This window comes from Pleurodeles waltl, chromosome 6, assembly GCF_031143425.1.
Source record: "Pleurodeles waltl isolate 20211129_DDA chromosome 6, aPleWal1.hap1.20221129, whole genome shotgun sequence".
Classification (NCBI taxonomy): domain Eukaryota; kingdom Metazoa; phylum Chordata; class Amphibia; order Caudata; family Salamandridae; genus Pleurodeles; species Pleurodeles waltl.
The window spans coordinates 1,525,263,840-1,525,282,638 of record NC_090445.1 but is presented as its reverse complement, the minus strand read 5'-3'; the positions used below and the strand labels follow the sequence as shown (position 1 = coordinate 1,525,282,638).

General features: G+C 44.4%; 1 protein-coding gene across 2 annotated transcripts in view; it reads left to right on the top strand.

Moving 5' to 3' along the window:
* The window catches only part of PUSL1 (pseudouridine synthase like 1), a 433,096-nt gene that overhangs the window by 277,688 nt on the left and 136,609 nt on the right, over positions 1–18,799 (top strand). For both annotated transcript variants that reach the window (XM_069241083.1, XM_069241082.1), the window contains exon 4: positions 4,156–4,305. In XM_069241083.1, the coding sequence (XP_069097184.1) occupies positions 4,156–4,305 (150 nt within the window). The remainder of the gene's footprint in view (positions 1–4,155; positions 4,306–18,799) is intronic.

The following is an 18,799-nucleotide window of genomic DNA, read 5'->3' as shown; positions in this document are numbered from 1 at the left end:
GTTACTACCGAGTGTTGTGCGGCGCTGGTCAATGCTTGTTCCGTGCAGAAACATGCTAATAATATATTTGATATATTAAATGAGGACACTAGACCTATTAGTTGTGACTGAAGCATGGCTTTCTGATGTCTCAGATCCCTCCTTTGCTATATCCAGTGGCTTCAAGATATATAAGAACGATTGCCAGGTGGGGAGGGGAAGTGGTCATGCCCTGATTCTTAGGGAGAGCAGGATTTGTCAGTCCTTTGATGTTAAAGACTTGATGGGGGCAGAAGCCATGGACTTTTGTATTTCATTATCACATCAGCACTAGGTGGCTGGTGTTTTAATTTATAGGCCACCAGGACCGGCCAACCCTTTTTGAATTGCTTAGATAAGGTGATTGCCCATTTAGCACTGAGATACTAGCATTCTATGCTTTTAGGTGACCTTAATCTACACCCAGATAAGGTGGAAGACAGAGAGGCTACAGACCTTAGAGAAATTATGGCCTCTTTAGACCTTAATCAGTATGTAGTCAAACCGACCCATCAAGATGGCCATGTGCTTGACCAAGTGTTCTCCAATATTACTCTAAAATCAGGGGACACTTTGCCCTTGGTCTGGTCAGACAACTATTTAATCAGATTCTCATGGCAGTTCTTAATTAAATTATATCCTGCCTCGGCCAGAATGAAAGGCAGTTTGAGAGCCTTTCATAAGATACAGCCTTTGGAGTTCATGTGTGCACTGGAAGAAAACATCCCTTCCATGTCAGGTGTGGTTGAAAAATATATCAGGAAGTTTTAGGTCTGGATTAGAACTGCTACGGAGAAATTAGGAACTTCTCTCCCACATTGAATTAGTACAGGGAAGCCTTCCAGCCATTGGTTCTCTGACGACCCTAATGCAGGAAAAAAACGTTACAAGGTGGTAGAACGAAAATGGAGGAAAGACTATAACCTACAGGAAAGAGTCCTACAAATTAGCTTTAACGCAATAGAACGCTCCAATAAGAACAGACAAACAAGTCTACTATGAAGAAAATCATTTTATACACAATCCAAAAAGGGAGCACCCTGTCTTACATTTCAGCTAGAATAGCCCCAAAGCATCATGGTAAATGCAGTCATTAGAATTAATTAGAATAATATTTCAAAAGTCTTTCACCGTAAATGGGTGCAGCCAGTGTTGTAACATTGTAACAAATTGTTCAGCATATGTTGGTGCAGCAAAAAGCCCTATCTCCGGACATGTGTTTCTGGCTTTCGGCCGTCATCAGCGGAGAGCAGAGTGTGGCAGACGGGGTTGCCTGAAATGCCGCCTAAACGTATTCTCAGGTTTTTTTACCACTCAGTAGGCGCACAAGTGCTTCACCAGAGATCGTCAGCTCAAAGGCTCACGGGAGCCGTTAAATACACAATCCAAAAAGGTAGCACCCTGTCTTACATTTCAGCTCGAATAGCCCCAAAGCATCATGGTAAATGCAGTCATTAGAATGAATTAGAATAATATTTCAAAAGTCTTTCACCGTAAATGGGTGCAGCCAGTGCTGTAACATTGTAACAAATTGTTCACCATATGTTGGTGCAGCAAAAAGCCGTATCTGCTGACACGTGTTTCTGGCTTTCGACCGTCATCAGCGGAGAGCAGAGTGTGGCAGACAGGGCTGCTTGAAATGCCGCCTAAACGTATTCTCAGTTTTTTGTACCACTCACTAGGCGCACAGTTGCTTCACTAGAGCTCGTCAGCTCAGGGGCTCACGGGAGCCGTTGAAGGGCTAAACCCAGAAAACGTGTCTAGAGATCTACAGCAATGTCTGCACCAACTTTGGTGAAAAACTACAGTTAATTTTCAAGTAAGCACTAACTGTGAACTGCATTTACCAGGATGCAAAGGGGCGAACTGTGCTGGGATGTGAGGCAGTGTGCTCCCAATCCCCATTCCTGTTTAAAAGGCTCCCTTGAGCCAGTAAACTGATGAGCTTTGGAGATGTGCCTGTGAGTGGTACTTGACCTGAGAGGATTTTGGCAGCATTTCCACTAACCCCAGATTAATTTTCTTTGTTCTCTACTCTCTACTGATGAAGGGCTAAACCCAGAAACACATGTCTAGAGATCTACAGCAATGTCTGCACCAACTTTGGTGAAAAACTACAGATAATTTTCAAGTAAGCGCTAACTGTGAACTGCATTTACCAGGATGCAAAGGGGCGAACTGTGCTGGGATGTGAGGCAGCGTGCTCCCAATCCTCCTTCCAAAATAATTTTATGTCACCATTAGCAAGGCGGAGTGGTGCGAACAACTAGCCAGTTTTTTTCACACTAAAATGTTAAGCATCCAAACCAGCCTGTCTTCCTCCATGAGACTGGATAAAGATCTACGGAATAAATTGCAAGCCAGTGTGATTACTTTTTCTAAGGCAAAGGTGACTAATTTTGAGCCTGTTTCGATTGCTCATTGATATCTCTGAAAGCCCTTAAATCTTGCTCTCCAGTAAATCCTTGCCCCCTAATCTGTTTGCCTCAGAGTCCACTATTGTGGCAAATATGATACGTAATGCATTAATAGCAACTGCCACAGTTCCCTGCTCTTGGAAGCAGGCAAAGATGCTACCTTTAGTGAAAAAGCCATTGGTGGATCCTAGTATTCCATCTAACTACAGGCCGATCTCCTTGTTGCAGCTCTTCCTAAAATACTGGAAAAACATGAATAAAGTGGTCTCCAGCTATCTGGAAGTCAGCATTCTACTACACCCTAGCCAATCGGTTTAGACCCTATTATAGTACTGAGACTGCTTTGTTGGAGGTCTCAAAACATATTAAAACTATTATTGATACCGGGGTAAATTCTGTACTGTCTGTGGTAGTTCCCCATGACTCTGCTCTAAATCCTACACTTTTTTAACACTTACCTTTGCCCTCTGACCCAACTAGCAGAAGACATGGGAGCCAAAGTGATCTCCTGTGCAAATGATACACAACTGCTATTTCCATGGGGTAAGGGAGAAGGGCTGATTGGCACACTGATTTCAGCCTGTTAAACAGCAGTCTCTTAATGTCTAGCAACCTACCAACTCAAATGTAATGAAGAGAAAAGTGAAATTCTTATCTTTGGTAACATCCCACCAGATTTCTGGCAGAATTTCTGGCCCGAGGATGTTTCCACCCCAGGACCTCATAGTGGCATAGTCAGAAATCTGGGGATTACATTTAATAACATCTTGACCTTTGAGTCTCAAGTTAAAGCTCTGATAGGCACCTGTTTTGGCATCATGCGGTCCCTAATAAAATGCCTTCCCTTTCTGTCCTTTCCAGCCAAAATAGTAATTCAGTCTTTTAAAACATCAAAAGTAGATTATGGTAATGTCTTATACTTTGGACTACTGGAACATCAGGTGGATGGGCTCCAAGTGGTCCATAATGCAGCAGCCCGCCTTCTGTTAAATGTGCCAGCTAGAACACAGATCTCGCCCTATTTGCGGGCCTTACACTGGCGCCCATCAGTAAAAGAGCTAGATTTAAGGCTCTTGTTCTGGTGCATGGTGCCCTGTACCCAACTGGGGCTTCCTATCTCAGAGCCAGGTTTGGAATTTATAATCCTCCTAGAGAGATCTGCCAACAAACTTTTGGCAGTGGTCTCCAGAATTCTTTCACTTATCTGAGCTCAGTAGCATGGAATCAGCTACCTCTTGAGTTGCACGCAGTGAAAGATGTTGCAGTGTTCAAGAAAAGGCTTAAAACTTGGCTTTTTGTGCAGGATTAACTTCTTTTCGTTCACCTTCCGACCTCTGCTTTCTGTGCCAGGACATTCCATGGAGAAGCTGTGCGTGCTATAAATTGCTTTCATCATCAAAGACAAGAACTTACCTTGACTCCTGTCAACGAGAATCCCAGAACCGTTAGGGGTATTCAGACTCGAAAAGTTCTTTAGGACTATACACATGGTAGACTTTCATTATATGCATCCTGCTAGCATAATAGAAAATACATTGCACTTGATGTAACTTTACAAGTCGCTGTTCAAGCTGAGATATTTGATGATGTTCTGAAGGGTTTCATTGTACACTCAAATACTCATGTTAGCCTCAGGCTCCTATGAAATCCACACTTTGTGTTATAAATAATCAGTGGTGGTCAGAAAAGCTATCACAGTTCAACTCTATTCTTCTTACAGCATACTGAAAGCTTATCGTGTGCCCACAGACTTCCATGCGCGTTACCGGGCCGTGTCAAGGACATATGTGTACCGGCTGCTGACAGGATGCACAGATCGGTCTCACATGCCGGTGTTTGAGCGAAAACTTTGCTGGGGCCTGAGGACAGGGTACGTTACCTTTCTTTTTTTATATATAAAACATCTCCCAAAATGCATCTACTCGGTCTCTCCCCCCTCTCTCTCTCTGAGTCGTATCCTAGGCATTCCAGCGTCACAAGGTATGTTATATGTAAACAGCAACCCCCGCCTCAGAGCAGGAAGACCTGCCTCGAAATAGGGAATGCATCCTGAGAACAGGAAAACCATCCTTGAAGTAGGAATCCCTGCCCAGACCTGTGGTAGGTCTCAGGACATGGAGTCCCGACTCAGTACACATGGTAGCCATATCTGTGTTCAACTCTTAATGAAAACACTAGTTGAGTAAAACATGTTTAGCCACTTGAAGGCGGCTTGCGACCCTCCTCGGTGAAATGAGCAGGTCAGGATTGAGCTGTATGTAAAAGATGCAATATCAGGTCAGATTTCAGCGCCTGCTCTTGTGCTATTAAGTCCTACGCACCTGCGAAGCACTCAGAGAGCATTCAACCACCTGCTGTACATAAGATCCTGATGGGGTTTCTATTTAAGAGTTAATTGTCTGCAAAGCTATTTCCGGCATATGACTGATTCGGCGAACCTGGCCATGTAACAACCAGCTGAACTCTGCAATATTAAATGTCTAACACATAGACTTTGAGTGATATTTTCCAGATTTGACGTCTTAAAGAAGTTTGTAGAACATAGTCACACTTCCGCCCTCCCAAAATCTGGGCACCACTCCAGCCTTTTACCTAATTATATATATGGAAGCAGGGGTATGAGCACTGGCAGAATAGCAGGTAACTGGTGCTCCAATTCGCCGATGGTAACTATCCTAGCAAGGCACCCGAGGTAAGAAGTAGTTTAATAGAGAGGTAAGTACAGGGTTACCACAATTTAGTGTTGGATTCATGTCAGGTGAGTATACCACACATTAGGAATTAGGGAAACTGTGGGGCAATAGAGAAGAATGTGGACCAGGGAAGTAATGTTATAACCCTTGTAAAGTGGCTCGAAGGACAGGGATGTTAATCCCCCTAGAGGTGTTACATTTGCTTGTATCGTATCAACTTCCAGGAGTGACGGAGCATAGCGGCGGCCCCTCCGGTATGGCAGAGGAGCATCGCCCCCGCCAGCAGCATCAGCCGCAATCCTTTTACAATAAAACAATAATAAATTATGTTTATTATCGTTTTACTTTGCTAAGGGGCGGGCTTGACAGGGATGGAGAGGGAGTGCACAGCACTTCCCGCAGTGCGCATGTATGTTTGGCCGGCTGTCTTGGGCCAGCCAAACACACAAGCGCATTGGGCTCTCTCCAACCCGGCACTGTGTAGCCGGGTTGGTGACAGCAGGCAGAGGCTTTCATTCTGCCTCAAAGCGCCAAGCCAGGGTGCTCCGGCCAATCCTAACACTGTTTTTATGCACTGCCAGTGTAAGGATTGGCCGCAGGGCAGGCTGGGAGCCTGTGCCTGCTGTGAGTACCGGCACGGCGGAGGCGGCGAGGAAGGTACTTTTTTATTTATTATTATATTTTTTGTTGTCTTCCCCCCCCTCCCACCCTGTTCCCTAAGCCCCCCGTCACCTCAGTGTCAAGAGAGGAATCAGAAGAGGATTGAAAAACAACGGTCAGCACAATGAATAATAGAAAGGAGGAAAACCGTGGGAACAACAGCAAAGGTTAGGGACTAGAATTATTGTGCAAACTGTACCATTAAGCGATAGAGGTGAAACAACCAATGTTGCCTGTCACGGTCTTCAGTGTCCGTTAACACTTTGTAGGGCTCTGCCCTCTGTGACTTGTAAGTCAACATACATTCCTCAGATGGCTGGGGCAGAATCGTTTGGACCTGACTCTGCAAGCTATTGTTCTTCATGACTGAAGTCTCCACTGTCCAGTTTTTTATCTTCTTCATTTGGTACATTTCCTGACTTTCTAAGGTAGGGTCTTATCCCAAAACATTACATGAAACTGAGATAGGATAAAATGGTTCATGACAGGAGAGGGAAAGGACAGGGATAGGAATATGAGATGGGAGGGGATGGAATACAGATAAGAGATAGGGATAGGAGAGATAAGGGCAGGGATATGAGATATATGAGGGAAGGGATAGGAGATACAAGGGAAGGGTATGAAATATAAAGGAAGGGATAGGAGATGAAAGGATAGGATTTATAGGGATAGGGGCAAGAAACATAAGAATAGGAGATATTGTGAAAAGATAGTGGAAGGAGCTAGGGATAGGGGATATGGGGATAGGGATACAAACTGGATTCCGCCCAGGAAGAAGCACTGAATCGGCACTCATGGCAATCTGGGACAATCTTAAAAACACAGTTGACCGAAATGGAGTTGCTGCACTACTTCTCTTGGACCTCTCAGCTGCCTTTGATACGGTTGACCATGACACCCTAACTCAAAGACTCCACGAAGCCGGCATACAAGGGATTGCGCTCGACTGGATTACTTCCTATCTCCAAAAAAGAGCAAATATCATCCACTCACCCCCCTTCTCATCCGAACCCTACCTCACAAAAACAGGGGTCCCCCAAGGGTCAAGCATCTCACCTTTGCTTTTTAACATCTACATGATATCTTTACCCGAACTGATCAATGATTTCCATCTCACATGCTACAACTATGCAGATGACACACAAATACTACTTCAATTAGAAGACCCCAAAAACATTGAAAACTCTCAAATCTTCAGTTGCCTCAGAGCCGTTGATCAGTGGATGACCTGGAGCCATCTCAAACTAAATACCTCCAAAACTGAAATAGTCACATGTGGTGACTGGAAACATTATGACCCTCTGTGCGTCTGGCCTGACGATCTCGGACCACCTCCTCAATTATCCAAGGAAGTGAAAAACCTAGGAATCACCATGGATTCCAAACCAACTATGAATACCCAAGTAGACAAATTAGCACGCACAAGCTTCATCACCTTAAAGACTTTACAACGCATTTTCCCTCACCTCGGATTTCCACACAAGGTGCAAGCTACTATCTCACTTGTATTATCCAAACTGGATTATGCCAATAGCCTCTACCATGGATCATCTCTATCTGTTATGAAAAAACTACAACGTATCCAGAATTCCGCAGCCAGGCTACTACTACATGTAAAGCCGCAAGCCCACATCTCCCCTGCCTTGAGAGCACTACACTGGTTACCCGTTGCCAGAAGATGCGCTTTCAAGCTGCTTTGTATCACCCACAAAGCTATACATGGAACAGGACCGCTTTTCATCAGAAAAAAAATTACCAAATACATTCAACAAAGAACCCTCCGCTCAAGACTGGCACCCCGCCTTAGAACACCACCATACAAGAAAAAGACCGTAGGTGGTACATCCTTCTCCGTCCAAGCAGCCAAACTATGGAATTCATTACCCCCAACTATAAGAGCCACAGATAACTTTCTTGTTTTCAGGAAACTACTCAAGAGTTGGCTCTTTCCTTCATAACCACCTTTTTCAAACAACTATGAACTGCATATGCCTATGTGGATAATTATTTTTTCAGATTATATGTATATTTCTATTTATTTATAGTTTCTTTGGAAACTAAAGCAAGGCTGTGCGCTCAGAGATCCCATATCAGAAAAGATCTAGAATCCTTCCTGGAGGTGAACTGATGATGTACTGGAGCGTAAGCTGTATCTGACTGTGACGCGCGGGTTCTATCCTCCTCTCCTGGAGACACAGAGTAGAAGGTTCTCCCTTTATAAAGCACCTGTAAGCTCCGCCCGCTGAGCCACGCCCCTCCACCCTCGAAGTAGGTAAAGGAATTCCCGCCTTTTACCAGGATGATGGACAGCCTTCCAAAAACGACCCCAATGCGTTTTACCGCCGATTCAGGTGGTGCGTTGTTGATGCTCTGAAGCACGAGGACATCTCCACAAAGACGCACTAGTAACAATCACATTGCCAAAGGAACACAAGGTTGCTGGAGACGTTTACCCCGTGACCCATCACGTACCCTTAGTGTACAATATAAACGGGGCGTATATAAAACATGCTAGGTTACGCTTACTGACATACTCGTAGAAATACTCCGGTTGGGTAGGCCACGATGCTCATTTTTCAGAAACTAAACCTCAAAGGAAGCACTTCCAAATATAAACGTAGCAGGTGCCGCAGTTGAAGCTCAGCTTCTGGAAAGGACAAGCCACCCTAACTCTTGGGCTTGGCAAAGATAAAGCAAGGCTATGCGCTCAGAGATCCCATAGCAGAAATGATCTAGAATCCTTCCTGGAGGTGAACTGATGATGTACTGGAGCGTAATCTGTTTCTGACTGTGACGCGCGAGTTCTATCTTCCTCTCCTGGAGATACAGAGTAGAAGGTTCTCCCTTCATAAAGCACCTGTAAGCTCCGCCCGCTGAGCCACGCCCGTCCACCCTCGAAGTAGGTAAAGGAATTCCCACCTCTTACCAGGATGATGGACAGCTTTCCAAAACGACCCCACTGCGTTTACCGCCGATTCCGGTGGTGCGTTGTTGATGCTCAGAAGCACGAGGACATCTCCACAAAGACGCACTAGTAACAAGCACATTGCCAAAGGCACACAAGGTTGCTGGAGACGTTTACCTCGTGACCCATCACGTACCCTTAGTGTACAATATAAACGGGGCGTATAAAACATGCTAGGTAACGCTTACTGACATACTCGTAGAAAATACCCCGGTTGGGTAGGCCACAATGCTCATTTTACAGAAACTAAACCTCAAAGGAAGCACTTCCAAATATAAACGTAGCAGGTGCCTCAGTTGAAGCTCAGTTTCCGGAGAGGACAAGCCACCGTAACTCTTAGGCTTGGCAAAGATAAAGCAAGCCTGTGCGCTCAGAGATCCCATAGCAGAAAAAGATCTAGAATCCTTCCTGGAGGTGAACTGATGATGTACTGGAGCGTAAGCTGTATCTGACTGTGACGCGCGGTTTCTATCTTCCTCTCCTGGAGACACAGAGTAGAAGGTTCTCCCTTCATAAAGCACCTGTAAGCTCCGCCCGCTGAGCCACGTCCTGTCCACCCTCGAAGTAAGTAAAGGAATTCCCGCCTCTTACCAGGATGATGGACAGCTTTCCAAAACGACCCCACTGCGTTTACCACCGATTCCGGTGGTGCGTTGTTGATGCTCAGAAGCACGAGGACATCTCCACAAAGACGCACTAGTAAAAATCGCATTGCCAAAGGAAAACAAGGTTTCTGGAGACGTTTTTACCCCGTGGCCCATCACGTACCCTTAGTATACAATATAAACGGGGCGTATAAAACATGCTAGGTAACGCTTACTGACATACTCGTAGAAAATACTCCGGTTGGGTAGGCCACGATGCTCATTTTACAGAAACTAAACCTCAAAGGAAGTACTTACAATTATAATCGTAGCAGGTGCCGCAGTTAAAGCTCAGCTTCTGGAGGTGAACTGATGATGTACTGGAGCGTAATCTATATCTGACTGTGACGCGCGGGTTCTATCTTCCTCTCCTGGAGACACAGATACAATAGTATACAATACAAACGGGGCGTATAAAACATGCTAGGTAACGCTTACTGACATACTCGTAGAAAATACTCCGGTTGGGTAGGCCACGATGCTCATTTTACAGAAACTAAACCTCAAAGGATGCACTTACAATTATAATCGTAGCAGGTGCCGCAGTCGAAGCTCAATTTCTGGAGGTGAACTGATGATGTACTGGAGCGTAATCCGTATCTGACTGTGACGCGCGGTTTCTTTCTTCCTCTCCGGGAGACACAGAGTAGAAGGTTCTCCCTTTATAAAGCACCTGTAAGCTCCGCCCGCTGAGCCACGCCCCGTCCACCCTCGAAGTAGGTAAAGGAATTCCCGCCTCTTACCAGGATGATGGACAGCTTTCCAAAACGACCCCACTGCGTTTTACCGCCGATTCCGGTGGTACGTTGTTAATGCTCAGAAGCACGAGGACATCTCCACAAAGACGCACTAGTAACAATCACATTGCCAAAGGCACACAAGGTTGCTGGAGACGTTTTACCCCGTGGCCCATCACGTACCCTTAGTGTACAATATAAACGGGGCGTATAAAACATGCTAGGTAACGCTTACTGGCATACTCATAGAAAATACCCCGGTTTGGGTAGGCCACGATGCTCTTTTTACAGAAACTAAACCTCAAAGGAAGCACTTCCAAATATAAACGTAGCAGGTGCCGCAGTCGAAGCTCAGCTTCTGGAAAGGACAAGCCGCCCTAACTCTTGAGCTTGGCAAAGATAAAGCAAGGCTATGCGCTCAGAGATCCCATAGCAGGAAAAGATCTACAATCCTTCCTTGAGGTGAACTGATGATGTACTGGAGCGTAGGCTGTACCTGACTGTGACGCGCGGGTTCTGTCTTCCTCTGCTGGAGACACAGAGTAGAAGGCTCTTCCTTTATAAAGCACCTGTAAGCTCCGCCCACTGAGCGACACCCCGTCCACCCTCGAAGTAGGTAAAGGAATTCCCGCCTTTTACCAGGATGATGGATGGATGACTAAGTATTTTTTACCCATGATTCTAATTATGTATTATATGTGCATATGTGTGTAGTATTCATATGTGTGTGTGTATAAATATATATATATATATATGTGTATGTATGTGTATATGTTGTTTCTGTGCCTGGCATGTTTGTGGATCTTTGCATGGCTCCTGGTTTTTTGGGTTGTTATACTAGATATCTATGAATTTCTGCTCTCTTTTATCACACTTATCTACTCATCACTCTTATGTCATGTCTCTATCAAACTATCCTCCATTCTCACTCGGACTCATCCCAAATCCCTTTGACCACTCTCATCTCCTAAACATCTCTGCCTAAGCTCTTCCCTCCACATCTAACTCACCAAACCTCACTGTACCTCTGTGACCTCCCACACAACCCTACTAAATTCTCCTGCATTCATCTCACCCTCCTTCTATGCTCTCCCTAACCCTTCCACATCCTCTTTCCCCTCCGTTCCCCCTTTTATTCATCTCAAGCCTTTGGATTGAGTAAATGAAGGATAAACTCCCAATTAACACTTTTGGATTTCTTTCCTCCTCCACCCCTCCATTACTCCAGTCAATCTAACTAACAAACTCTCATATCCGCAACTCAAATTAACTCATAATAATACTAAAACTGTACTCCTTATTAAATTATACTAATCCATCACTAATTCTTTTGGGTACCGGAGTAGCGTGCTACTCATCGAAAAAAGCGCTTTGACGCCTCGTCAGGGGTAGTAAGCGCTATATAAATACGATTACAATACAATACAATACAATATAGTGATCAGAGGGATAGGACACATTTGGACATATGGATAGGGTCAGGAAAAAAGGATAGACAATAAGGATAGAAGATAAGCATAGGATAGAGATGCACAGATAGGTATATGAGATAAGTATAAGATAGATAAGGATAAAATAGGAGATTTGGATATGAGGTAAGGTTAGGAGATAATAGAATAGGAGATCAGGATATGACAGTGCTTAATTTCTAAAAGAATAAGTGTTGGATTCCAACATTTTGTTCAGAATCCCACAACCAGCGCTATAGAAGCTATGAGTGCCAGATACCAAGGCAGTGTAGTCTTGATTGTAACTCATGCTTCTTTGATCCACCAGCGGACACTGCTTGCCTCCTTACCTCACTTCTGCAGGCATTTTGTTGTTCCTGTTTTTTCCATTTGTCATAGTTTTTGTGTCTTTCTCTTTCTCCTCCTTTACTCCTTTTGTGTTGTTTTCTCGCTTGCTCTTAATCAAAGTCTGTTGAAGAAAAATAAATGCCTGTCCACAAAAATGAGTGCTGGTGTGACCCACCAGCAACCACAGTCTCAAATAGAGCACTGAGGTCAGTTAGGAGACAAGGATAGACAACATAGGAGATAACAATAGCAGGATAGCAATATGAGATAAAAATAGGGGTGGGCAGAACTTGCGGATTTCACATAAAACTCCTCGAGATCCCATGGAGTTCCGCCAGCTGGCAGAAATCGGCATCTTGCGCTGCCTGTGCTGATTTTCAGCACCACAAGCTTGACCTGCTGTTTTGCTTTACTGCAGACTAAGAAGAAATACACAAATGCTGAAAGGAATTTCTGGTATGCACCCCTCTCAGTCCGAGAAACACATTTATCAAGGAACTTTGCAAGGTTTCAATAAAAAGGTCAATTGTGTACAACACAGGTGCACATTTGAAGAAAGTCACTGCAGTGAAATAAAAGTGTATTGCTTTACTTTAAACTGAGAGGAAACACGAATAAAAGGAATTCCACCAACACAGAGCTCTTAGTCTGAGTAATAAACTTATTAAAGCACTGTTTCAATTTTGAATAGAGGAGGTATGTAGGTCAAATGCAGCAACACGAATACACCTACAAAAATAATCACAGCAGTAGAATAATAATGCTCATAAACACAAACAATGAAAATACATTACTTCAATCATGGATTATGTATCTGCATATACAGTGATTATATATTCAAGCACAATGCAAATAATAATCAAAAAGAATTCATCACCATGGGGCTCGCTTGCTTAATTTCCTTGCCAGCAACAGGCTGTGAACCCAGTTGACCGTGAAGAGAGAACTGCCCTCAAGGGAGAGTGGCGGGCACAGTTGTCCCCGTCCCGACCAGAATTCAATATTTTTCACAGCTGCCTAGTTTCCTCCTCTTATATACTTTAAACAAGCCGGAGAGGAGAATTCTAGAAATCCTCCTCCCATCCAGTGAGTTGTTGTTCAAACACTGGCCAAAACAGATTGGTTTTGAGAAGGACACTTTGTAAATTGGCCACATCCCAAGGTGCTCTTCTAAGACCCATCGGTTCCTTGCCATACCATAAAGATCATCCTGGCGCATCCTTATCTAACTCATACCCCTGTTCTAACCCTTGGTGAGAAAGATCACAAAGAGTGAAAACATGAGCAAAAAACACATTGCATAACTTGTGCTCTGAAAAATACCTGCACACTCTGCACCTCTATCGTGACGGTGGCTAAAGCTAAGTTAAGCACAAAATGGAGTCTTTAATCAGAATGGAGCTGGTGGTCACCAAGGTGACGGTTTGGGAAGCTAAGCTAGGCACAAAATGAAGTCAGTGGTCAAGATGGACCAGTTGTTAAATACAGGATATAATTACACCTGTGTTGAGAAAGTGCAAAAAGCACCCTGCGGCGTGCCTGAAGGCGCTACTGCTGAGTTGGTTTTGCTTCCGCTCAAGAAGATTTTCTACTCGAGTGGCAATTTTTCTAGCGTGAATGGTCATGACCGCCCACGTTGGGAAAATCTCGTCAGGTGCCCTCCTAGCACCAGAAAATCGCACCAGGGGATGCCAATTCTTGCTCACCAACTTACTGTTGGTGAGCTGCGCACAAAAAAGAACTCCGCTGTGCAACAGAGTGCAGAATTTGACTGTAACTGTGGCCAAAACTCTGCTGACGGAGAGGAATTTTTCACCCACCCCTAATAAAAATACAATAGGATATAAGGATACAAAGTAAGGATAGGAATAAAGAAATAGGGATAGAAGATAAGAAGATGATAAGATATCTAAGGATAGAAGATAAGGATAGGATAGCAGATAAGTAGGTTATTAACATAGGAGCTAAGGATTGAGGTTAGGACAACAGGTACGGAAAGCATAGAAGATATGGATAAGATAGAAGATTATGATAGGAGGTAAAGACAGAATAGAAGATGAAAATAGGAGATAATGATAGAACAAGAGATTGGAATATGACAGTGCTTAATTGGTAAAAGAATAGGTGCTGGTGACCAAAGTTTTGCTCAGAAGCCCACAACCGAAGGATGGGGTGCCAAGTACCAATGCGATATAATGTTGATTCCACCTCATACCACTTTAAACCATGGCGAGACACTCCCTGTCTTTTTCGCTCACTTCTGCAGGTTCTTCGTCATTCTTGCTTTCTCCCTTTGCTGTTGTTTGTTTTCTTTCTCATCCTCCTCTACCTCTTTTGTGTTTTTTTCTATCTTGCTCTGGATCACATTTAGCTGAGGAAAAATAAGCCCTGGTTGTGGGCCCCTCTTGCAACCACCAGATCAAATTAAGGTTTGGAATTGGACAGGAGAGACGGTCACGCGATAACAGTTAATATAAATATAAGATTCAGGGTTAGGCATATGAGATAAAAATGAAATGCAGTAGGAGATAAGGATAAGATAGTAGTTAAGGTAAGATAGTAGATAAGAAAAAACTAGTAGATTACCATAGGAGCTAAGGTTACGAGATTAGGATAGGAGATAAGGATATGATAAGACATATGGGTAGAATAAGACATATAAGTAGATAAGGATGGGATAGGACAGGATAGGAGATGAGTGGAAAAGTGGAGATGATGATAAAATAGATTAGGATATGATATTAGGGTAGGAGCTCAGGATAGGGAGCTAAATTATAAGAATAGTGATATGAGATATAGTGATAGAGGTAGAAAATAGAGGACTGTGGATAGGAGATATAGAAATAGTGATATGCAAAAAGGATAGAAGAGCAGGCATGTGACCAGCCTATGGTAGAAGTTAGGTTTAGGTGACAAGATAGGTGATTGGTATAGAGAGAAGTATTGTTGATAATATAAGAGATTACGATAGGAGGTACATGTAGGATAGGCGATTAAGAAAAGATAAAGGTTTGAGATAGTTTAGGACAGGTGATAGGATACAAGATATAGGTATGGCAATAAGATAGGAGCTGGGTTAAGAGAATAGGATAGGAGATAAGATAAGAAATAGGACTTGAGATAAGGATAGGAGATGGGTTGGGGCTGGGGAAGGGAGGTTTACCTTGCTGAAATTAGCATATCACATTCTCCAATATTGTCCTCAAAGGTTTTAAACATTTATACCCTACAAAGTTAATTCTAATACTCCAAATTACTCCAGTATTGAAACTTTTTATAAATGTACTTGCTTGAATCATTCTCAGTCGACAAGATGAGAGTCCCCAGTACCTTATCACAGTAATACTATGTTGAACATAGAGTATGAAGGTCATAGGCCCTTCAATTTTGTAACATATCACAGTCAATTTAAAAAAGAGATCAAACTTAGGTTTCAGACAATCAGGCTGCTTTGCCCCCAGAACACTCCTGTGAGAAGCTCCAGTCCCTCAGATGTTCTGCCGCACATTGTGCTAGGGATTCTCCACTGAGCTCTGCTCAGTTTTACCTACTTTGATACATTTCAAATAATTTTCTCTGACTTCATCCCTGATTTCATCATGTCAGATAAGGAGAAGAAAAGTCTCTTCAGGACTTGCAGTACCTCTTGTAGAACGAGGCTTCACTCTGAGGATCCTCATCAGGACTGCATTTGTTGCCTTTATTCATATCTTACTGCCAAGGACTGTAAGGTATGTCGTAACTTTTCTACAAGGCATTGAAAGACAGAGAAGGAAGGTTGCTGATTTGGCTCCTAAAGCTCAAAACTAGGAAGGAGCCGGTGTCAGACTCTGATAGTGAGGACTCCTCTTTGTCCTTAAGAAGATCACATTAGAGGGAGAGATCACCCCATTCTCGCTCCTCCTATAAACAACCTAAAAAAGTTTTTTTAAAAATAGACCACTCATTGGTCTTACAAAGGCCGCAGTCCTTCAAAACTTCTCAGGAATGTAAACTTTCTTCCAAACAAAAGGAGAGAAAGGGACCACCTACCTCTTCAGAAAAGCTAAAAAAAAAAAAAGGTCATCATCTAAACCTCCTACACCACCTCCTCAGGTTTGTCACTCTTTTGAAAAGCCTTCTTCATCTCCATCTTCTGACAGATTGTCGATGAGAGCCCCACTGTTGACGAAAACCTTGTTGTCGGCACCATCGATGACAAAGACATACACAGTAGTGTCAATGACTACAAGCACTATCTCAAGGCTGCCCACCACCTTGTCCTTATTTATGTTCTTCTTAGACCGTCAACGCTGAAGATTTCCCTGACTTCGTTGTCGATGGCAGTGACAACGGTTCGTCCTTCGGTGTCCATTCTCTCATCCACGACAGTGAGACCGACGACTCCTCCGTAGACGGGAGAGACCGATTTCTTGACGTCTACTCTTTCAACCTCATCGACGACCCTGTTGACAAGAGAAAAGTTTCAAAAACACGAGAAAAGCTTATTTTTGACCCCAGCGCGCACCTTTCCAAGCAATGTGATACCTCTTGTACCAGCCTATCTGTTGGATGATGAAGATCACAAGGATGAGGGGCCCTCTGGAGCTTGGCCCAGTCCCTCCGAGTTGTATGTATCGTTCCAGGAGGAGGAAGAGGGGTATGATAAAGGGGAATATGAACAGCAAGATTACTATGCTTCTCATGAACAATATCTACAATCATACCAGGAGGAAATGGTATGTCTGCCTGGTTCTCTGGTTTTGGACTTGCAATTCATCAGGTTATAGAAAGCATTTTCCACTTACCGCAGCTCCTGCACAACAAGCTTCCAAACCTGCAAAATCACATAGGCCCTCATTACAACATTGGTGGGCAGCAACCGCCGCCCACCAAGTTGTAACCGCCGTGCTGCCGCCAATGCGGCCGCACTCCCGTGGTGGCCATTATGACATCCCCGCCGGCCCAGCGGGGATGTCGGCCGCAACATGGGAGCCGGCTCCAAATGGAGCCGGCGGTGTTGCGGCTGTGCGACGGGTGCAGTTGCACCCGTCGCGCTTTTCACTGTCTGCTGTGCAGACAGTGAAATGCTGTGTGGGGCTGTGCCAGGGGGCCCCGCGATTCGCCTTTCCATGGCGGTTCCTACCGCCATGAAAAGGCTGGCTGAAAGGGGACTCGTAATCCCCTGGGCAGCGCTGCCATGGCAGATTAAATCTGCCATGACCACTGTGGCGGAAAACCGCCAGTCCCGGCGGTATGACCGCGGCACTTCCGCCGCTGTCATAATACCCGAGATTGCACCGCCAGCCTGTTGGCGGTGCAACCTCCAAAACAGCCCTGGCGGTCTTTGACCGCCATGGTTTTAATGAGGGCCATATTGTTCAACCATCCACTCCAAGACAAAGACCAGTATTGTTGCATACATCAGCAAGGCATACTCCACAGACAAACCTTCTCCAAGACCCAGCAACATCTGATTATGAGAGAGAGGAAGTGGAAGTCTGCGACGTTTACACAATACGGAATGACTATCTCATACCCACACCATCATCTCCATCGCCCACTCCAGTGGATGCCCCATCTGAAGATATTGGGGGATTTCATAATCTGTTAGAAAGGGCAGCAAATGATTCACACTCCCCATGCCCAGTAAGCAGAAGTACTGCTTTCTCTATAATTTCAAGGAGCCATTCCAGAAAAGTGTGAGAGCTACGCCCATTGTTAACTAATTTAGGAAGAGGACTTAAAGGTAATGAGGACTCCAGCCACAGTTACTGTGGTTTTTCTGCTTCTAGACAAAAAATACAAGGCTCCAGAGGGTGCTCTGATTTGCCTTATTAGCCATCCAAAGCCAAACTCAGTTATCACACAGGTAGCCCAACGTAAATCCAAGAACCCCTCCATTCCAAACTCTGCACCTCAAGAGGGCAGGTGCCTTGATAATATTGGCAAGCGCTTTTCATTGATGTTAGCGCTTACAGTCAAGGCAGCAAATTCTCTAGCTGTTCTAGGAAGGTATGATCGACAACTATGGGCTGGTGTTGTGCCATATCTAGGCCACTTACCAGAGGAAGCTGAAACAGAGGCCAAGAAGATCTTACAGGAAGGGGAGCGCACATCTGCAGAGGTGGTAGATTGTGCCATGGGTATTGCCAGGACTGCATTTAGACAGCTTGCAGGTTCTACCGTACTCAGGAGGCAAGGCTGGCTCAAAGCTACCTCACTTAGCCCTGAGGTACAAAACAAAATAATGGATCTTCCATTTGGCGGAGAAGCTCTTATCGTCAAGCATGTGGATGAAGTCCTACAAACTATGAAGATGGAGACAGATAAGCTAAAACACTGGGAACTCTTCAGTTCAGGAATTTGCCCTTTTGGGGTGCCAGAGGACGATGGCTTCCATCATATAGAAGAGGTTATCAACAGTATTGGTACCTCCTCATATACATCTACCTCTCAGCAATTCTGTCTGCAGTACTCTCAACTGCAATTGCTGCAAGCGGCCTACAGCATGCCCACACCTAGAGGCAGAGCAGGGTGGCAAGGACACCTCCATTCCAAAACATCTACAACTGCTCAAATTGGAGGTCAAGAATATATTCAGGAAGGGAGCAAAAGAGAGAGAGTGCCTGTTTCACAACGAGGAAAGGGACTCTATTCCTGTTTCTTCTTGATTCGCAAAAAGTGGAGGGAATGGCGCCCAATTCTCAACCTCAAAGATCTTAACACATATCTCAACACATTCTGAATGGTAACATTGCACGATATTCTCCTACTCCTAAATCACGGAGATTATATGTCAACCCTCCACCTGCAGGATGCTTATTTTCACATCCCCCATCCATCCTTCGCAAGGGAGATTCCTAAGGTTCACAGTAGCTGGCAGCCAC